This window comes from Dipodomys spectabilis, unplaced genomic scaffold, assembly GCF_019054845.1.
Source record: "Dipodomys spectabilis isolate Male_0828 unplaced genomic scaffold, ASM1905484v1 ptg000021l, whole genome shotgun sequence".
Taxonomy (NCBI): Eukaryota; Metazoa; Chordata; class Mammalia; order Rodentia; family Heteromyidae; genus Dipodomys; species Dipodomys spectabilis.
The window spans coordinates 1,457,501-1,480,151 of NW_024870698.1; the positions used below are offsets into that span (position 1 = coordinate 1,457,501).

Sequence of the window (22,651 nt, forward strand, 5' to 3'; positions counted from 1 at the left end):
TATATTATTCTATATTATCTCCTACAATCCTTACATTTTTTTCATGTCATATTTCATCGTTAATCATTCATCATTTGGAATTGATCTTGTGTGCACAAGGTGTTGGGTTCTATTCTCCAGCATGCTCTACCTTCCAAGAAAAGTAACTAATACAGCATTTTTAGGAGCAAACCTGGCACCTAAGGATTATTACATTCTTACTTGATGTCCAGGCATAACCAAGCTACCCTAAATTGATTTTCAGGGAAAAAGTTGACAAGAAAGCAGATGAGGAAGTATATGAAGCAGAAATTCAAGCTGAAATAAGAGAATTGGTGGAGGAACACACAGAAGCATATGAACAGAAGATGGAAGAGTATAGAACTTCCCACCAGCAATGGAAAGCTTGGAAGAAAGCCCAAGTGTGTAGAGACCATTGCTCAACCTGGAACAAGGCTGGCGGGGGGTGGGTATGGGAAAGCAGGCTCTGAGACAGGAGAAGAGAAGCTGAACTGGCAGACAGGCATCCCCTGCTTGATCTTCACTGTCTCTCTTCCTGCCCTCTCCCTGGAAGGGCAGAGGGAAACTGAATGACAAAAGCACTTGTTCAAAGGCCATTCTGCTGTCTCACAGCAGAGCTGGCTTTGTAGAGTCCAGTGGTAGGGCTCTGTATGGGTAATAATAATTGCTGATATTTATGTCACGTAGTAGTACTAAGTAGTTAGCATGTATTAGCACCTTGAATATAGGGTATGGATGCTTCTGATAAGTACTTTTACAGGGGTTTCTTCATTTTGGTAGCCCTAGGAGGACTCTCTTCTGCTTGTCTCCACTTGGTGGTGAAAGAACTGAGGCCCTTCAGGGATCAGCTGGGAGAGATGGACTGGGTTTGCACCCAGGTGTATCTAGCATGAAACACTGCACACCTGTGTGAAATTCTCAGGCTCCTACTTGACATCATGTGGTCTCTTATCCAACAGAGGGCCAAGAAGAAGAAGAAGAAGCAAGCAGCAGAAGAGGATCTGGATGAAGAGACTGAGGAGCTCCCTGCTGAGGAAGGCCCTGTGAAGCCCATCCCTCCAGAGCCCACCGACCCAGCAGCCATCGAGCAGCGGGTGAGGGAGCGAGCAGCCCACAGCAGGAGGCGGCCAGGGGAGCCCATGCTGGTCCCAGAGCTGAGCCTGGCAGGGAGTGTGACGCCCAATGACCAGTGTCCCAGGTGAGCAAGGTTTGCACACTCATGGGTACATATGTACACCAGTACATACACAAACACACTGGATATGATGCTATTTCTCTTGCACTACACAGTATGAGCAGAAGAATCTTACAGAAAGACTTGATCAAACTTGATAATGAGTCCATCCAACAAACAGACTTGCTATCAATAGGCTATTAACATTTTTATAATAGAACTTATTAACGAAGTATAAATCATTACTATCTCTTATGGTTTGAATTCATTCCATTTAACAAGAGATGCATAGTGGCTCACATTTGTGATCCTAGATGCTCAGGAGGCTGAGATCTGAGGATCATGAGCAAAAGAGCTCTAGGACAGTGCCCAGGCCCTAAGTTCAAGCCCTATGACTAACAGAAAGAGAGAGAGAGAGAGAGAGAATTTCTTTAATGTTTTGTTTGGGATGCAAATGTAAGGCTTGTTTGAGAAAATTGAGACCACAGTACAATGTTACTTCCAGCAGCATACCCCCTTCCATTGTCTGCCAATGACTTCTCTGTAGGCTCTATGTTACATTTTTTTTTTTTTTTGCTGGTCCTGGGGCTTGAACCACAATCCTCACATCTCAGCCTCCTGAGTAGCTAGGATTAGAGGCATGAGCCACCAGCACCCAGCTTATGTTACATCTTTCACTGTACTAAGTTCTAGGAAAGCTGTGGCTATTTTGGTTAAAATAGGGGCTGTTATATAGAGAGTTACCTCCAGTGTCTCTTATAATGTTCATTGTGCATTTGTCAATGATTTCAGTGACATTTATGAAATGAATGCTAATGACAGCTGCAAATGGTCTCACCTGCAGGGTGGAGGTCTTGCGAAGGGATGATGTCAAGAGGCGCTCGGTGTATTTAAAAGTCCTCTTCAACAGCAAGGAGGTATCCAGAACGGTGAGCCGGCAACTAGGACCAGACTTCCGAGTTCACTTTGGACAGATTTTCAACTTGCAAATATTCAACTGGCCAGAGAGTTTAACACTTCAGGTGTGCATTTTCATTATAGTCACGATCCCAAGAATTTTGTAGTCTCTAAAGGTTTGAGATGGTTTTAAACCATCTCTTGGCTACGGAGACATCACAATAAATTTTCAAGAAGAAAAGGTTAGTCTCTTCCTTTAGAAATGCCTTTTATTGCCAGACTCCAGTAACTTACACTTATAATCCTAGATACTCAGGAGACTGAGATCTAAGGATTGCCGTTCAGAGCCAGCCTGGGCAGAAAAGTCTGTGAGACTCTTATCTTTGCTTAAGCAGAAGAAGCTCAAACTGGAAGTGTGGCTCAAGTGGTATAATGCCAGCCTTGAGTAAAAAGCCAAGTAAAAATATGAGGCCCTAAGTTCAGTCCCTGTACCTGTAAAATAATTTTTAAGGACACATTTACAGATGCACAGATTAATAGTTACAGATTAAATAATGTCTAGGTTCAAGGTATTGGAGGAGAAGAGAATAGTTGACAGTATAGATGAAATGAGATTTGCCATGAGTCCATGATAGTTAAGGCTAGGTACCATCATATTCATTATGATGATGATGATGATGATTACATTATTGTAATATACATCTGACATCTACCAAGAATATTTTACTTTCTTTTTTTTTTGCGGGGGGGGGGGGGTCCAGTTGTGGGGCCTGAACTCTGGCCTGGGCACTGTCCCTCAGCTCTTCAGCTCAAGGCTAGTGCTCTACCACTTGAGCCACAGCGCCACTTCCGGCTTTTTTCTTATGTGGTGCTGAGGAATCGAACCCAGGGCCTCGAGCATGTAAGGCAAGTGCTCTACCACTGAGCCACCTTCCCAGCCCCATACCAAGAATATTTTAAGATAGATAAAAATCACCACCCTTTTTAGTGGTAAAGATGAATTTGGACAGGAGCATCAGTGTCCCACTATGGCTTCCTCTTATACCACTGCACCACAGGCAAGCCTGCCTCTTGGTAGATACAGCCTTTCACAGGGACATTATGTCTGAGGTCCTGAGTGTAGTTCCTATGCAAACTCTGCCTCTGACTTTGCCTGCCCCCCCCCCACCCCCACTCTGGTCCCTTCAAGCTCACTTAGCTATTTTGCAAACATGGGATAATGGATTTAAGAGAGATGAGGCCAGAATGGTAGCCAGGCCCAAGTTCATCCTCACGGTGGGAAAGGCCACAGGTCACATGTCTTGTAATGAAGGGTAGGCAGAGAGGATTCAGAATGTCACCTTTGTGCACTGAAGTAAAAGAGAAAATCATTGATCCAGAGGAGGCCCTATTACAAAAGACAAAATGCAAGGATTAATTAATAGAAGTAAAAGCAGAAATTGAGGCATCAGAGTTCACCAGTGTTACTCAAAGGTCATGGAGAAAAAAAACAATAAAATACAGAAAATAAGTCATTAGAACCATGAAGTATTTTGTTGTTATATCACAAAAGTAATGTGAGCCAAGAATACAGGAGAGACTTGACCAAATGAAACAGAAAGTCTAACTGAGGCTGAATTGTATATTCTTTTTTTGTTGTTGTTCTGGTCCTGGGGTTTTGACTCAGGGCCTGGTCACTCTTCTTGAGCTTTTGTGCTCAAGGCTAGCACGTTACCACTTGACCCACAGCTCCACTTCTGGCTTTTGGGGGTAGTTAACTGGAGATCAGAGTTTCATGGACTTTTCTGCCCAAGTTGGCTTCAAACCATGGTTCTCAGATCCCAGCCTCCTTAGTGGCCAGGATTATAAACATGAACCACTGACTCCCAGCTTTGGGTTGTACATTCTTATCACCACCTCCTGGTGATGGCATGAGTAATTAGTATCTGAACCCTAGTGATCTAGATGGCTCCATCATAGAAGGTCTAGGGCAAAGTGTGTGGGACTTCAGCCATTAACAAAGAAAGTCCTACAATGCAATTTTAGAGATTCCCAAAGTAGATTTAAATGTGACCCTCTGGAGTGCTTCCAGTGTAGATACTGGTACAATAAGAGACCATCTAGTGGTGTGTCCTTGTTTCATCCATTTCCTCTGAGAACAATTTGAACCAGGAAAAAGAAGCCCACTCTCTAGCTTGCATTGTTGATTTGGAATAGAAACAGCTGGAGCCCCATTCCACTCACAACCTCCCTGCTGCAGGCAGGTAAGCCGGGCAAGAAACAGGGGGTCAGAAACTTGTCTACAAACAAGGGTATAAGTTGTTCTCCGTGGACCACAGCAATGCAACTCAACTTTCTCCTCTGAAATGAGACTTCTAGGCTAGGATAATGACCAGCACAAACCCACAAATATGTGGATTGATTATCTAAGAGTACACACATTCTGTTCTGTTTTCTTTTACTGGCTGGCTCTCTCCCCTGGGTTTCAGGTCTATGAAACTGTTGGATACAGTAGTACCAGCTTGCTAGCTGAGGTGTTTCTGCCTATTCCTGAGACTACTGTTGTGACTGGAAGAGCTCCCATGGAGGAAGTGGAGTTCAGCAGTAACCAGCACGTGACCCTGGACCATGAAGGAGTTGGAAGTGGTATGTATGCAAAGCTAACCATCCTCCGTGGCTGGAGATTGGATTATGGCTTTTCCTTCACTCCTCAGACAATTCATTCAAATTAAAACAACGATAATACATGATTTTTTTGCTAAGTCTTTTGTTTTGTGCCAGTACTGGGACTTGAACTCAGGGCTTGGGCACTGTCTCTGAGCTTTTGTACTTATGTTAGTGCTCTACCCACATTATCACTTCCAGCCTTTTGGTAGTTAATTGGAGATAAGAGTCTCATGAATTTTCTTACTGGGGTTGAATTTGAACCTAGAACTTCAGATTTGAGCTTCCTAAGTAGCTAGGATGACAGGCATGAGCCACCAGTGCCTTACTCACCAAGTCATTTTTGTAAACTGTTATTTGTCCTATGATTTATTAATTTCATATCTAGTAATCTTTTGTAAAAATTAATTATAACTCAAGATAAAGCTCTGTGGATGAAAAAATAACAGTGATTTAAGGCTTAAGAGAATATTAACTTTAATAGTAATAATAGAGAAATTATAATCTCATCTCCTACAATTCTAAGAAGGTATATGATTGACCTCACTCTAACATGTTTCTTTACTTTTAAAAAATGCATATCATTTTCTTTTTTTGGGGGGGGGGAGCGGTCCGGTCGTGGGGCCTGAACTCTGGGCCTGGGCGCTGTCCCTCAGCTCTTCAGCTCAAGGTTAGCGCTCTACCACTTGAGCCACAGCACCACTTCCGGCTTTTTTCTTTTTGCTTATGTGATGCTGAGGAATCGAACCCAGGGCCTCGAGCATGCAAGGCAAGCGCTCTACCACTGAGCCACCTTCCCAGCCCCTTGCATATCATTTTCTTTCACTGCTACGTTCTATTTAATTTCTTTAAATTGGTCTTTTTTTTTTTTTTTTTGGGTCTGGTCATGGGGCCTGAACTCTGTGCCTGGGTGCTGTCCCTCAGCTCTTCAGCTCAAGGCTAGCCTTCTACCACTTGAGTCACAGCGCCACTAACGGGCTTTTTTTTTTCTTTTTGCTCATGTGGTGCTGAGGAATCGAACCCAGGGCCTCAGGCATGCAAGGCAAGCACTACCACTGAGCCACCTTCCCAGCCCCTTGGTCTTTTTTTTTTAATTGGTCTTTCAAGTCATGAATTCATTCTTCAGCTGTGTCTAATCATTGAAATTCATTATTGTTTTGTCCTTCCAGTTAGTATACTTTTTGACTATAGAAATTCTACTTAGTTCTTTTTTTTTTTTAATTTAATTTTTTTTTTTTTGTGAACATACTGTACAGAGGGGTTACAATTACATGGGCAAGATAATGCATACATTTCTTATCAAGCATTGCAACCTTCTCCTTTGTTTACCCTTCACATCCCTCCCCCCCCAACCTCCCCCCCCCCCCGCCCCCGCACCAACGTTGTAAAGCTCGTTTTCAACATGACCTTGTACTTCTCATTGTTGCAACAGGTCCACCTGTATCCTTAAACGACTTGTTTTTCCCCATCTCCTCCACAAGTTATACTGACATCAAATATAGTGAAAGCAGGGGTTATACTGTGGGGGAGGGACATACAAAGCAACAAAGAGATAATCTTGTAAATGCGTTAGAAACAAATGCATGAAAGAAAAAAGCATTAAAATACATATCTAAGGGTTCATTTTCCTAACATCACATTATCTGACCTTTTCCGCTTGACTCATACATATACTAGATATTGCAAATAAGGGAAACCATGGGACCTATGTTTCTTTGGGCCTGGCTTATTTCACTTAATATAATTTTTTCCAAGTTTTTCCATTTCCTAACAAATGGGGCAATGTCATTCTTTCTGATGGAGGCATAGAATTCCATTGTGTATATATACCACATTTTCTTGATTCATTCATCTACTGAGGGGCATCTGGGTTGGTTCCATATCTTAGCTATGGTAAATAATGCTGCAATAAACATAGTTGTGCTGGTAGCTTTAGTGTGGTCTTGTTTGTAAACATTTGGGTAAATGCCCAAAAGTGGGATTGCTAGGTCATAGGGGAGCTCTATGTGAAGTCTTTTCAGGAACCTCCATACTGCTTTCCAAAGTGGTTGAACAAGTTTACACTCCCACCAACAATGAAGTAAGGTTCCCTTCTGTCCACATCCCCTCCAGCATCTGTTGTTGTTAGAGTTCTTGATTATAGCCATTCTAACTGGGGTAAGATGTTGTTTTGATTTGCATTTCTTTTATGGCTAGGGATGTTGAGCATTTCTTCATGTGTCTATTGGCCATCCTTCTTTCTTCTTCAGAGAAGTTTCTCTTTAAGTCTTTAGCCCACTTATTTATTGGGCAGTTGTTTCTTTGAGGGTTTGTTATTGGGGGGTTTAATTTTTTGAGTTCCAAGTATATTTTAGATATGAGACCCTTGTCTGTTGTATGGCTAGTGAAGATCTTCTCCCAATCCGTGGGCTTTCTATTGATCTTGCTAGCTATGTCATTTGCCCTGCAGAAGCTCTGCAACTTTATGCAATCCCATTTGTCCAACCTTTCTTTGATTTGTTGTGTTTCCGGGTCTCTATTCAGAAAATTTCGGCCGGAGCCAAGGAGACCTAGGGTTTCTCCTATTCCATCCTGTAATGTTTTCAGACTGTCTGCTTTGACTTCGAGGTCTTTGATCCATTTTGAGTTGATTCTGGTGCAGGGTGATATATAAGGATCTAGCTTTAGTTTTCTACAAGTAGTTTACCAATTTTGCCAGCACCATTTACTGAAGAGGCTGTCTTTCTTCCATTCTATTGTTTTAGCTCCCTTATCGAAGATTAGATGGCTATAGGTCTATTGGTTCATTTCTGGATTTTCAATTCTATTCCATTGGTCCTGAGGTCTGTTCTTATGCCAATACCAAGCTGTTTTGATTACTATGGCTTTATAGTAGAGTTTGAAATTTGGTATTGATATTCCTCCAGCACTGTTCTTTCTGTTGAGGAGTGTTTTTGCTATTCGGGGTCTTTTATTGTTCCATATGAATTTTTGGATTGCCTCTTCTATTTCCTTGAAGAATGAGGTTGGAATTTTGGTAGGTATCGCGTTGAATTTGTAGATAGCCTTGGGAAGTATTGCCATTTTCACGATGTTAATCTTTCCAATCCAGGAGCATGGGAGGTTTTGCCATTTTCTAAGTTCTGTTTTGATTTCCTTTTTCAAGATTTTAAAGTTTTCATCATAGAGGTCCTTCACTTCTTTGGTTAAGTTAATTCCTAGGTATTCTACTTAGTTCTTTATCTGGTCAGTTGTGATTTCCTTTTTCCTTTTTTCAGATTATAAGTGATTTCTTTTTCATTCATTCATCTAACTTTATTTGTACATATTAAAATATTTTTACTATTCAGCCTTATCATTCCAATATCTGTTTATTAGTTTGATCTCATTGCCTCTTATTCAAAGATGGCTTTTTCCTTAATATTTCTGACAATGATTTTCTTTTGGATTTTTTTTTTTGTATGTGTGCCAGGCTTGAACTGAAGTCCTGGGTGCTGTCCCTGAGATTCATTTGCTCAACGGTAGCACTCTACCACTTGATGCACAGCTTCACTTCCAGCTTTTTCTGAGTATTTTATTGGAGATAAGAATCTTACAGACTTTCCTACATGGGCTGGATTCCAACTGTAACCCTCAAATCTCAGCCTCCTGAGTACCTAAAATTACAGGCCTGAGCCACTAGTACCTGGCTTGTTAGTTGTTTTATTTATTTGTTTGTTTGTTTGTTTGTTTTTGTTGCTCGTGGGGCTTGAACTCTGGGCCTGAGTGCTGTCCCTCAGCTCTTCAGCTCAAGGCGAGCACTCAACCACTTGAGCTACAGCGCCACTTCCGGTTTTCTGGTGGTTTATTGGAGATAGGAGTCTCACTGTCTTTCCTGCCTGGGCTGGCTTTGAACCGAGATCCTCAGATCTCAGCCTCCTGAGTAGCTAGGATTACAGGCATGAGCCACCAGCGCCCGGCATTGTTGTTTTATTTTTGCTTATATCTCAAGGTTATCTGCAAGAATTCACTGAGGCCCGAATTCAGTCACCAGTTTAAAAATGTGGAGACTCAAACTTAGTGTCAGTTGTGACACTGAGAAGCTATGTGAATTTAGTGGTTATGTACCATGTTTGAACATTTTCTGCCTCATTCATACTCATTTGGGTCATACTAGGGCGTTGGGCTTGTCAAATAAGCTCTCTACCATTGAGCTATGCTTGCAGCTCTTTGGTCCACTGGTTATTTTGAGATAGTCTTTCTACCCAGGCATGTGCCTGGATCACATCTGCCTATTTTAGACTTCCTGTCATAGCCAGGGTGGTAGGTGCATGCCACAATGTCCCAGCTTCTCTGTTGAAAGAGAGTCTCACCATCTTTCTGCCCGACCTGGCCTAGGACCATGATTCTTCCCAAATTCAGCCTTTACATAACTGGGACAAGAGGTACCACCACCATCTGGAGGAGGGGGTCTTTCCTGTGCGTTCAGACTGTCCAGTTCTTACTCGCTGCCTTCCATGGATCTCTGCTAAGATGACAGGAGCAAGCCACTGACATTTGGTTTATAGGGTATTTTGAAGATAAAGATAAAGGATGCTCTTTCAATATGAAGAAAAGATCTGGAAATCATAAAGCTGATTAAATCCTATCACCCAGGGAGTCTGTATCATTAGTTTCTAGTTTGCAGAAGGAAACAGTAAGGGCTCATAGTAGCCGTAACAGCTTGTGATGGCCGGCAGTGGCTGTGAGCTCATGACTGGCCAAGCACGAGGTGCTCTGCAGACATCAATACACTGAACTTGGGCTCTGGCAGCCGCCTCAGGACACTTACACGCACTCCTTCTGCCAGGAGTACTTTCTCCAAACATTCCTCCATGTCTCACTGCTTTTCCTCAGTCACTTTTAGTCAGACTTTCTTAGCCACTGGATTTAAATTTTGACCTCTTCCCCATCCTCACAGAGTACAAATTTCCTGCTTGCCTTTCCTAATCTATTCTCCTTAGCACTTAGCCACTCTCAAACACACTAAGTACTTATCTTAGTATTTACCTTTTACACTCGTTCAAGTACAAACACTCTGAGAGGAGAACTTGGTTTTAATCATTATTATTAAAATTGTGCTTACTTCACTACTTATGACAAAGCCTCACAAATTAAGTAGGTTGACTGAATGAGCAAATATAAATACCTTTGAGATAGGTCTGCAAAGACAGTGCTATCAGTTTCCCATATTTGCAGGTAAAACACTATGGCTCAGACAAGTAGCTTGTCAAAGCCACACACACACAGCTATATACAGCTGCACAGCAACAGAGCCACGCCCCGCCCCCCATTTCAGTTCCATCCGTTTGCACTCTGTATTATTACTAGGCCTGGGCTCCTGCTTTTTAAACAAATACCCTGTTGATGTCTCCCTAGGAGTGCCCTTCTCCTTTGAAGCTGATGGCAGCAATCAGATGGTTCTAATGACCTCGGGGAAGGTGTCCCACAGTGTGGCATGGGCCATCGGAGAGAATGGAATACCTTTAATCCCTCCACTGTCACATCAGAACATTGGATGTCGGAGGTAATTGGTGGCAAGAATTAACTGATGACTAATGTCAGTGTTTATATGAAAGCTATTTGTCCATGCCCGATACAGTGAAAAGCATTTTTAAAATTTATTTTGTTTCTTTATTGTAATTATGAAGTTGATTTACACAGGGGTGACAGTTGCATAAGTGAGGTAACAAGGACATTTCTCTTTGGACAATGTCACCCCTTCCCTCCCTCTTGGCCAGTTCTTCCCTCCCATCCCCACACATAAGTTGTATAGTTCATTTTCAACCTGAAAAGCATTTTAAGCATCACAAAAGGGTCTGAGGTCTTCTTTTCCCCATTTTGCAGATGGGAGGTACACAGCACCGGGTTGTGTGTATTTATCATTGCTAATGATTGGTGTAGAACCTCTTGGTTTCATTTAAGTCCTTCCTTTCATGATTGCTAGCACCCTAAGTCTATCTTCAGGCCAACCCTGGCCAGAAAGTACCTGTCCAGAAAGCCCTGGGCGATGCTGGTCCAAGCAGCCTGTGGAGTCCCAGGACCCTGGTCCCTCTGTCATTTCTCCATGCACAACTGGAATCTACCATCCTGACATTGAGGCCTGAATCACCTGTCTCTAAACTAAAAGGATTCACCTTGGCTGTAGAGTTGTCATTTCCACTGCGTGAGAAATCAGCAGAGGAACCTGTACTGTCCCTCTCGTGCCCTCTGCGTCTCCAGACGAACCCCTGCCTCTGTGTGAGGGAAGCGTGAGGCTGTTCATCTCTGCACCAGGCCGGGAGCCACTTCCCACGGAGGCCGGTCGTGCCTGCGAGTAGAGGCACTTTTCATTCATTTTCACCTCAGTGCTGAAGAGCGGTCCCAGGAGTTAATGCTTTCAGCCTTGCAAGAGGAGGTAAAACAGAGCATGACTATCAGGAGGTGCCAGACTTGATAAAGCTGCAGCTGGGACCTACGGAATACCCCGGCAACTTGTGATTTCCTGTGCACTGCCTGAGTGACTTAGGACGTGCGGTATCCAGGCATGCTAGACCACACTGACCAGCCTTCTTTCCTAGCCAGGGCTCAGGACCAGGCACATTACTGCACTGGGAGACTTCTTCCAGGGATCACGGTTGTACGCCCTCCAGTCCGAATTCTTTATTGCCTTATAACATCTTCCCTCACAATCCTCAAATAAAGTAGCCCCTAAATTAAGATTCCTTCTGGTGGAGATAATGGGTTCTATATTCAATTCTGTCTCTAGGATTTTGTGGTCCTGACATAAACTGCTGTGTGGTAAAGTTAGGCTTGTGGGGTCAGGTGGTTGCTGTTCAGTTTGGGTCTTGTTTTGTTTTCCAGTGGTTTGAAGAGAGCAGACGCCATCTCATCCATTGGCACATCCGGACTGACAGACATGAAGAAGTTAGCCAAGTGGGCAGCAGAGTCCAAGCTTGACCCTAACGACCCCAGCAATGCCCCTTTGATGCAACTCATTTCGGTAAGGTGACCATTTTGAAGCTCAGAGAGATCATTGAAAGGGCTCTACCCTCTACTTGCATTTTCTTTTTCACCGCATTTTCAGTGAATGTATAAAGTGGGACATGAGTTAGCACATTATATTTCTTAGAACCAACTACAATGGCTTTTACTGCCAACTTTGTAATTTGTATAAAACCACAATAAGCACGCAGGTGCCACAGAGGGAGACCACAGGATAGGTTCTCGTGATCAGGGCTATGAACATGATTCCATTGATGGGACAGATGGAAGCTCGCTGAAACTCTCCATTCTTTCATTTCCTTCTAGTCTCTTTAAGTCTAAGAACAAGCTTCCTTTTAGTTATCCTTATGTCTTTACTAACTCTTCTTCCAACACATTGCTTCTTAATGTGAAGAAGAGAAATTAGGAAGGGGAGTCCATATTACCTGAAGTATAGTATCTTCCATGTAAAGTAGCAAATCACTTTTTTATTGTTTTTATAAAGGTAGTGTACAGAGGCCCTACATCCGATAATGATTACATTTCTTTTTGGACAATGTTACCTCCTCCCTTTCTCTCTCCCATCCCTACCCACAAGTCATATCATTCATTTTCAACAAAGTGTCTAGTGAGTCCCACTGCTGCATTTGTTCATTCTTTGTCCCTCCATTTCTGTGCCTCTCCTTACCCGTCTAAAGACAGATAAATGGACAAACAAGACAGAAAGAAAAGAAAACAAGAACAGCAACAAAGAAAAAACTCTTCTTTCTATTTCCTGGAGTTCATTTTGATAAATATTATTTTACATGCTCTGATGCACACAGGCATTACGCCTTTGTGTTCTTCTCCTAAGAGTATCCTCCTTTGGTCTCATGGTGTATGAATGCCTAGAGTGGCTAATGTATTTTATGTTTCAACAATGTCAGTCAAACGGTTCACCATTTCCAAAAGCTCAGGGCTGGCTTTCTCTGGGTGACATTGTCTTTTCATCTGCGGTAGAACTGATCGTTTTCTGATGTTTGTAGGTTGCTACCAGTGGAGAATCCTATGTCCCTGATTTCTTTCGACTGGAACAGTTGCAACAGGAATTTAATTTCATCTCAGATGAGGAATTAAACAGATCCAAGAGATTCAGGCTTCTTCATCTTAGAAACCAAGAAGTACCAGAATTCCGAAATTACAAGCAAATTCCAGCATATGACCGAGAAATTATGGAAAAGATATTCCAGGTAAGAAATTGCCTAAAGGGGCTAAGAAGGTATCTGCTGTGCCATCTGGCACACAATTATAACTTGACTGTTCTTGTTCTCCACAGCAGTAGTTGTTTCTCTTTAGAGTACTTTATTAGTGTTATTATTAATCTTTTGGTAGTCATACACAGGAGTTGCCACTTAACAAAGCAGTTAAAGAATACAGCACATCTTGATAAATGTCAGCCCTTTTATATATTACCTGTCTCTTACTATTCTTGAACTTGACATGTAAACACTCTCTAGGTCTCATTATAATGACATATAAACTAACCAGTAACCAGGATTCTGAGTTCGTTGGTCGAATTACCTCCAATTAGAATTGCAAGGTTGATAAGTATCTCTGCAATTACTATGGCTAGTTATTCCTGCTTTAGTTAAGAATTCAATTGCATTTTAACGCATTAAGGTTCATTGGCAAAGCACTCTGGTATCATGAATACTATGATGACTTTTGTTGAAGAAACTATTCTTGGAGAGTATTTCTGGTTAGTTGGTTTTTTTCCCTTGAGCTTGTTTGGCTTTGTGATCCTATGGGATTAAACCCCCCAAATGTTGAGCAACCTCAGGCACCAATCGGAGTTTATTGGGTAATGAAATCCCCAAAGAGGCTTAAATATCTAAATACCCTCCCCTGGGAATAGCAGGCACATCTCTGTGCCTCATGTCCCCCTGGATGCTGGACCTGCTCCACTGTCTGGTCCATCTCCATCCTGTCTGGACTTCCAGTGTGCTGACTTCCTTGTCAAGGAGGACACAGGTTTTCTGTACTGGGCAGCATGGTCCCCAGGACCAGCCAAGTCTACACCAGCATCTTTGGCCATCAGAAAAGTGTTTTCCTGTCCCAAGTTCAAAAGTCCTGAGAAACAGCTCTGAGTCACTGAACTAGGACACTACTGGACACCCAGCTGTAGGTGAACATGGACACAGGGGAACGTGGAAGTTCCCAGGGGCTCACACAATTGTACTGACAGAAAAAGGGAGAGGCCTCAATTGACAAAGCCAACAGATACATCTCCTGTCTTCCTCCATATAGTTGGCCCAGGTCAGCAGCAGATAGTTTGATTATGATTAATATTTTATCTGGAGCTTTTTACTATTCTCTGAAGTGCTTTACTTAAAATGCATCAGGCAATACGTAAGCAGAGGCTTCGATGATAACTGCTTCCTCTGTGTCACCCAGGGCCTCTGTTCCTCCCTGCATGAATATGCTAACTCTTAACTATGGTACAAAAGTCTCTTCTGCTACTAAGGCAGTTTAACTAACTGAGTCAGAATCCTGGATACTGCATGTAAAGCCAATTCTAAGCCAAAAATTGAGAGGAAGGGGAAAGAAACACTTAGAACCATATTTTATGGTTTAAATTGTATGTGATGAACTATTCCTTAATTCCAAAAAGGAGCATCAGAGCATACTTTAAAATCATGATAATACACTTGTGATTTTAGGACTATGAGAAGCGGTTACGAGACAGAAATGTGATTGAAACCAAAGACCACGTCGACACCCATAGGGCTATGGTAGCCAAGTACCTCCAGCAGGTAAGAAAACCCATTAAGACCATCATCCCAGGGAGAAAAGAGCCAGTATTTTGTCATGGGAAGTTCCCTACTCTTTTGGCTGCTAGCAAGTCCTCTATTTAAATTCTGAATAGAAGGGATGAATAATCAGTTCTGCATTGTCTATTTGAAACTGGTCTGATTTTTTTTTTTGTCATTTCAAATGAATTTCATCTCATGAACTTTTGCCATCTTATGTGCCAGGAACATTTCCAGCTACTGAAAATATAACACTGACCTAAACAAGAAAAACCAACAAAGTAAACAAACAAAAACCCCAACTCTGCCTTCAGGGAGCTTACAGTCTAGTGGAGATAACTAGAGAGTTCACAGCGAGAAGAAACCAGATCAGTGGAGAAAGTTCACAGCCTGAGAGGCAGTGGGCACACTTAGGTGAAATTAGGGCAAAGACGAGGAGTTGAAGAGAGCAAACTCTGAAGCTGAAGTGAGAGAAACGCTTTAAACAAAGCCGATTTCTTTTCCCAGGTTAGGGAGTCTGTGGTGAACCGCTTCCTCATCGCAAAGCACCATTTTCTCCTTACTGACTTGGTAGTAGAAGAAGAAGTTCCTAATATCAGGTAAATCAAGCAAGACCATTCATACTTTCTATGAAATTTTATTGTTATTCTATGAAAAATGCCAGAGAAGATGCTTTGATCAACATATGATATGCAATTGCTCGATTAGTGCCTCATACCAACAGTCACTGAGAGATTTCTATTAGGATAAGTCATCTTAGCTCCAGTCCTTTTGCATCCCAGTAGAGCCCATCGTAATTACCTTCTTGCTCCTCCAAACCAACCTCACCAGCCTTTGCTATTTTCATTCCAATTCCTTGAACTCCAACATCATTGCCTTCCTGCACAAATTCTGCTGTCCCAACTTCCCAACACCAAGCTTTCCTACACTCCCATCGATAAAAGCAGAAGTGACTAAGTCCCCCCAACCCCCTCAGAAGTTCTAGGGTCGGGTCAGCCTCACAGCTGGGAGGCACAAACCTAAGATGTTTGGTGAAGGTGGTGGGCAGCAGGAAAAAAATTGATGTTGACCTAGAAGCTGGAAAGGGATTGTATTTGCTGTTACTTCGTATGATACTGTAGTGGTCTCAGTTAGGGAGAAGTGCAAAAAAGATCACAGACAACTTCCTGTTTGTGGTTTTGTGGGGTCCATTCAGTTCCTGACCTTTTCTGTGATCTAGTCTCTTGGTCTCCTGACAAGGTCATTTCCCATGAACTTTCATTCCACCAATCACGTTCAGACCAAAAAAAAAAAAAATATGTACAACCCATAGCACCTCCTCCAACATTATGATATAGATTCATGCAAAACCTTCATCTTTATTTCAGGCCCAGAGTCCACAGTCACTGAATGTTTTCAGACATGAAAAGTTCACTTAGACTAGATGATGATTGTTCATGCTGTTTTTCCTTTTCTTTTCTTTTCTGCTTTACTTTCTGCATTAAGTTCTGAAGGCTCAGGGTATGTTCCTTTTCTTTTCTTTTCTTTTATATTTCAGTTTGTTCTTGGCTTTAAACTAAGATGTTTGTTTGTGGAATGGTCTCAGGCTGACTGCTATGGAAACATCCAAGCCTCGTGAGAGGAGTCAGCTCCTGAGGAGGGAGAAAGGATTCACAAGGGAGAATCTTGGTCATGTTAGGATGCTGATAAAGCCGTGCAAATTGGGGTTCGGCAGGTATCCTGGAAAAGTGAGGGCATTCTGATAGTTAATGACCTTGAGTTTGAACTCTAGTTCTCCTTCTACTGGTAAAGAGCCTGCAGCAAATCAAAGCACTGCTCAGAGACTCTGAAAAGAATGGGGTAAATCTTAGGCCTTCATGGATAAGAAATACTATATGTAAGGCTCCTAGTGTTCTTGATACACAAAACATACTTATAAATGGTAACCTATTCTGTGCAACCTATTCTGGAAAACAAATGTGAACAGCTCCCTGAGATTCCTGTAGGATCTACCAGCCATGACCACGCAGGGCCTGCAGTGCCCTCATCCACATCTCCTAAGAGTCTGTTTGGCCAGCTCAATAATCACCAGGAAAGCAAAAGGTCATGAGTACTGATGGATGCATATGGCTTGTACTGCACAGCTGGCTTTAGTCTGTGGCTCTTTGGCATAGTCTTCAATCTCTGCTTTCAGGGACAAAGTCCTATCTGTCTTTCTATTTAATCTCTGGGCCAGAATTTATTTGCTCCGTGGAGTCTCTGGCCTTGTTGCTTTCATCTTCCAACGAGTGTTTATAGCAAATCATGTCAATGAAAGGCAGAGAGAGAATTCTCCTCCCCCAGGTCCCTTGCACCGCTTTCAGTGTAGTCATACAGAAACTGTCATCATCACAACAGTTACCACTTGAGGGCATCTCCTAAGTACCAGGGCGCTCACAAACTCCTCTCTTTATCCTCTCAGTCACCCCAAGAGGTTGGTTGGGATTATTATCCTCAATTTGCAGACGATGAAACAGCCTTAAAGCAGTGAAATAAGCTGCCCCAGGGCAAAGAATGGAGGCAGGATTCACACCCAGGTCTACCTGACACCAGCCAGATCTCCAAACAGCCTGAGAAGACTGTGTGACCAACTGTGATAAAAATGATCAGACTATACAACCAGGCACTGGTGTCTCACGCCTATAGTCCCAACAACTCAGGAGGCTGAGATCTGAGGATTACATGTAAAAGTCAGTTGAGGCAGAAAAGTCCTTGAGACTATCCAGCCAAAATCTAGAAGTAGAACTGTGGCTCAAATGCAAAAAAGCGAAGGGAGAGCATCATGGCCCTGAGTTTAAACCCTAGTACTAGCGCATGCACACACACACACACAGAATTGATTAATTGATCAGGGTAATAGTTCTGGAGAGGCTCAGAGAGAGTTCCTTCCAGTCAATGTGGCTAGGTCCCTGGGAGAAGGTAAATCTCAGCTGTCTGGCAGGAGTCAGGATGTGAAGAGGAGAGCAGGTTTCAGGAGCTGGTTGGTGAGCAAGGTAATGGAGGCCAGCAGAGGCCAGAACATGGCTTTTCTTGTTCTGATGAGAAGCAGCTACAAAAAAAAAATCATCTTAACAACCCAGGCAATAGGATCAGCTTCATTTCGAGACTGTTTCTACCCTGTTTAAAAGGAGAATATTCAAAAAATTAAAAATAGTCATTTAATAAAAAGGAGAGTTTGGGGGGGCCTGTAGTCCTGGGATGGTTTGGAAGGTCATCTAATAATTTTCTGAATGTGTACTTCGAACTGGACCCTAATCTGGCTCTGTAATCATTAGCATTTTGGGCACGAGCCTTTTCAAGCTGGCAGAACAAAAGCGACCACTGAGGCCAAGGAGAAAAGGTCGGAAGAAGGTGACAGCCCAGAACCTGTCTGATGGGGACATAAAACTGCTGGTGAACATTGTCCGGGCTTACGACATTCCAGTGAGAAAGCCAACGGCCAGGTGAGAGGTCCCATACAACCCTGGGACGGTGTGTGCAGGGTCCCAGACAACAAGTCAGGATGCTCGTTCTTCACGTCATTTTTAGGCAGTGGGGCCTGGAGGACCTCACTGAAGCCAAAGTCCTACTTATTGTTTGCAAGTGATAGAGTCAATTCAGTATTGGGAACATCTCCAAGAGAGTTTCAAGGCCAGGAAGGTAGAGCTGAACTACACAGGCTAAGACAGTTTTCTGCGGCCCCAACATCCCTCTCACCTGCCTTCCCCTGAGTTTGCTTCTTCTTTTTTTAATGTGGTAGAAGTGGTCCATATAGCTAGGGCACTACTAAGCATCACTTGTCAGAAGCTGTGGCTAGTATAGCTTACTATCCTGGGGCCAGTATGGAGCTCTTAACCACAAGTGAGATAAATCTTGTGTATCTCATGCCTTCAGAAAGACATAGGAGGACCAAAAATGGCAATGCTTTCTGCTAACAGTGTAACAGAGTAATATGGAATTTGTTGTGCATTCAACTTGTACAAACTATGGTAGCACATTTGCATATGTTATATCATCACTCCTACTAATTCCACTACGATGTCCATTTTGCCAAGGAAAAGTAGGAGTGGAAAGGTTGTATCTTGACCAAGGTCATCCATCACCAACTGGATCCAAAGAGCATCATGGTAGCTTTTGGCATCATCTTCTTTCCCTATGTTCTTCTATACTAGCTCTCCATTCCTCTGTCCCCATCACCCCATTATTTTGCTCTGTTTTTCTTTAGTGACTAATTTTCAACCTATTACAAAACATCCATTGGTCCCAACTATTCTCAATGCTTTTCTACTTGTAAGTGTCCCCTTAAGCCCTGAAACCTTTGGAGGCGTTGCCCACATACAACTTTCCAAACTGGTGCCTCAAAGCTGGACTCTGGGATGAAAAACTGATTGGTCTCTATGGAATAAATAGAGAGAATATAGAATAGACTATATACAGGATATATATAATATAGAGGGAGAATACATATATTCTATAGAGATCATATAGATAGATCTCTATCTATCTAGCTAGAAACAGCTGTTTCTACCTAGCTAGAATTAAACAGAGGTGAGCTACCAGTGCCTGGCCTAACACATGTTTTTCTGTGTTTTGTTTTTTAAATAATGTAATTGTTAGTTTTCCCAAAAGAAAAGGGTTTTCTCTGATAGTTGTTGTGTTACATGTCTTACTCATATAATCTCATGATCTGTCTGAAACTTTGTTCAAAGCTGAAAATCTGGTAGAAAGAAACAACTTGTTTCTTTGTCTGTTAATGAATGCAAATGAATTTGGCAAGCTATAAAATTCAGCACAAATATGCAAGCTAGTTAGTTGTTAGGATGGGGCTGGCATTTAGAAGATGCTTTCTAGATACAATCTCCACTTATTCCTTTAAGAACTGCAGCGCAGAAGGGAGCAGGGGGTACAACTCACTCGTAAAGCTCAAGCTAGGAGTTCCCCAGGCTCTTCTTCCCCATGAAGTTCAGCAGGCCCAGAGAAAGAGATGCTGTGTCTGGAGTAGGTGATGGGGGGGTGGGGGGGGGGGAGGAGGGGTTCATTGGAGAGCTACCATATTTACTTCAAAGCAAATACAGTGGCAGAGAACTGAGATGAGCTGCTTGTCAAGATTCTGTTACCTGAGGAGGATGGAGGCTCACATGGCTGAGGGAAAGACAAGTCTCCCACTCAGGCGATTGAAGGAGAGTGAAGGAGAGAGCCTTTTCTGTTCTGTTCTCAGCCACACAAGCAGACCTGAAGAATGGAAGCTGGAGAATGTTCTGGCAATCACTTGCTAATGAGGGGGGGACCAGAGCACACTTGAAAGTCTCCTGAAATGTCAACAAGCTAATGGAGGGCATCTCAGTACAACCCAGGGCCATACATCTTTGAAAATGAAAGCCATCTTTTCTATAGGTAGACTTTCCTTGTCATTAATTTCTACCATACACTTTCCCTTCTAGCAAGTTCCAGCAGCCACCAAGATCTTCGAGGACTTTCAGTGAAAAGCATGTTACATCCCCTAGCCCACACAGCCCGACACCCAGCGCTGACTTCCCCCTGAGCCAGGTGAGCCTCTGGAACCTGGCTTCCAAGCCTTACACAGTGCTCCACATATTTCCTACTTCTAGACAGTCTTTCTTTCTGCTTCATCCTTTGGTAACATACTGCTAAGAACAAAATAATTCAAACTAATGATGATGGACTTCGGAATTTGTTCTTGATTTTTAAGGTGTTAGTACGTCCCTTTGTAGAAGTTTCTTTCCAACGAACAATTTGTCACACAACCACAGCTGAAGGACCAAATCCTAGTTGGAATGAAGAACTTGAACTTCCATTTAGGTAAACATATATTCTCCTTTAAAGAATGACAGTACTAAGCCGGGCAATGGGGCTCACACCTGTCATCCTAGCTACTCGGGAGGCTGAGATCTGAGGATTGCAGTTCAAAGCCAGGCTGGGCAGGAAAGTCCAAAAGACTTTTATCCTCAATTAACCACCAGATAACAGAAAGCAAAGCTGTGGCTTAAAGTGGTAGAGTGGTAGTGGGCTAGCCTTGTGCAAAAAAAGCTCAGGGACAGCACCCAGCCCCTGACCACCACCACCACCACCACCACCACAACAACAACAAAAAGAACTACAGTACTACAGAGACAAAAGTAGGAAGGATTGTGGTTTGAGGCCACCTCAGGCATAACATTTATGAAATACCCCCTGCCCCATCTCAACCAATAATTTGGCATAATGTCACCTAGGAGGATTGCAGTCTAGGCCAACCTAGGCATGAATAGCAAGAGTAGTCAGCCTGGGCAAGGAAAGTCCATGAGACTTATCTTCAATTAACCATCAGAAAACTGGAAGTGTTGCTGTGGCTCAAGTGGTAGAGCATTTGCCTTGAGCTGAAGAGCTCAGGGACAAGTGCTCAGGCCCAGAGTTCAAGACCCATGACCAAAAAAAAAAAAAAAATAGCAAGAATTAAAAGGGGTGGAAGCATGGCTCAAGAGGCAGAGTACCTGTCTTGCAAACACAAAAGCCTTAAGTTCAAACCCCAGTGTCCTCTCTAAAAATGAAGAAGAAGGAGAATTATAGGAGATATTTTGAAACACTGTGAAGGAAACACTCAGTAAGAAATGTCTGAGACGTTTTTAACTAAGGAACTGGGATAAGATCCAAGTATCCTGACACCAAGCAAGTCCCATGTTTCTGCTCTTTCCCTACCAGCTGACTGTCCAAGAATAAAACTGGAACTCCATTAGGACACTCCACTCCCCCCCAGGCTCTGACTTCTTACAGCCCACTGGCACCACCCTGCTTTTCCTTTCTTCCTTCTGCCCTCTCCTGCAGCATATTTCAAACTCCAATTCCCCTAAGTGACCTTTCTCCTTTGCCAGGGACACACAAGCATTCCAGAACTGTGGTAAAGATTTTCATTAGTTGAGAACTTGAATCGGCCTTATCTAATCTCTCTACTTTTTTTCTCTTGGCAATACATGGGTGAGAACTCAGCCTCATGCTTAGCTAGGCTGGCATTCTACCACTTGAGCCATCTGTCCAGTTAACCCTCTATGAAGAAGAAATGAAAACACTTAGAAAGAAGGTGACTTACTTAACGCTACATAGTAAATTAGAGACAAATCAGGGATTCAAACTAGTTAAGTCAGAAGAGGGGGACAGTTACTACGGTTACACATGAAACCAACAACAGCAAAGAAAAAACACAAGGAAATGTACAGATCTATGCTAAAAACACGTGGCACCGCATCTCCAGCCCTGCGATGGACAGGCAAGCTCAGGCTGACCTGGATGGGGCCCAAGTGGGTCATGGGGCAGGAAAGAATTCTTACCTCTTAACAGCTTCATACGTCTATGAGAAATAGGGTGGGCAGCAGGACCAGACCCAGAACAACTTCCGGACTAGCTGGGCATGCTGGGGACATGGCGTTGGAAGTCTATAACTCCATTAGCTGGCAACCATTAGCTGTCCCCAGAGCCATCTTGGTCCTGGTGAACTGGTTCCGTGTAAAGCTGACCATAGGGCAGAGTAGGTAACTCAGCAGCAGAAGCTGTGGAGAGCTCAGAGGATCAGAGAAGTCAAGGGAGTAGGATGGTTTGATCCTCAGAGCACGTGGTCCAGTGCTCCCTCCCTTGGAGGATAAGCATTATATCACCATCTCAGCGTGTCCTTGTATAAGACAAATCTTGGAGTGGAGGCCTGGCTTTTAACTCTTACAGCTATGCTCCTCCTCGGGTATTTTTCACATGTTGATGTTCTGAGTGCTGAGAATTCCTGTTTTACCTGTCTGTTCTCATGGTCTCTGGTTTGATGTGATTTTGCAGGGCTCCTAATGGGGATTACAGCACCGCCAGTCTACAGTCAGTGAAAGACGATGTATACATCAACATTTTCGATGAAGTAGTGTATGACATCTTAGAGGTAAGTGCTCCGTTTTAAGGAAGATGTTGGCACTCATTTCACAGCCAAGTCCCTAGCACATTTTTCATTTTTCTTGTGTTTGGAATGTTTCAAACTTGATCTATTTCAAACCTTTCAAACAGAAGGAGGAGAGAACTGGCTTTTTCATATTCAGGAAAGTGTTTACTCTGTTCTAAAAATTATACCAGCTGCTTTGCTTTTTTGGGGGGTAGGAGGAGGGGCTGGTCCTGGGGTTTGAACTCTGGGCCTAGGCGCTATCCCTGAGCTCCTTTTGCTCAA

The 22,651-nt window shown here is 43.0% G+C and overlaps 1 protein-coding gene across 1 annotated transcript in view; it reads left to right on the top strand.

Annotated features, from left to right (window-relative positions):
• The window catches only part of Cc2d2a (coiled-coil and C2 domain containing 2A), an 80,916-nt gene that overhangs the window by 41,542 nt on the left and 16,723 nt on the right, over window positions 1-22,651 (top strand). The window contains exons 15-27 of the mRNA XM_042674812.1: window positions 245-401; window positions 960-1,198; window positions 2,019-2,196; window positions 4,540-4,696; window positions 10,091-10,238; window positions 11,555-11,693; window positions 12,700-12,903; window positions 14,374-14,466; window positions 14,971-15,062; window positions 17,757-17,924; window positions 19,902-20,007; window positions 20,171-20,280; window positions 22,276-22,372. Coding sequence (XP_042530746.1) covers window positions 245-401; window positions 960-1,198; window positions 2,019-2,196; window positions 4,540-4,696; window positions 10,091-10,238; window positions 11,555-11,693; window positions 12,700-12,903; window positions 14,374-14,466; window positions 14,971-15,062; window positions 17,757-17,924; window positions 19,902-20,007; window positions 20,171-20,280; window positions 22,276-22,372 — 1,888 coding nt within the window. The remainder of the gene's footprint in view (window positions 1-244; window positions 402-959; window positions 1,199-2,018; window positions 2,197-4,539; window positions 4,697-10,090; window positions 10,239-11,554; window positions 11,694-12,699; window positions 12,904-14,373; window positions 14,467-14,970; window positions 15,063-17,756; window positions 17,925-19,901; window positions 20,008-20,170; window positions 20,281-22,275; window positions 22,373-22,651) is intronic.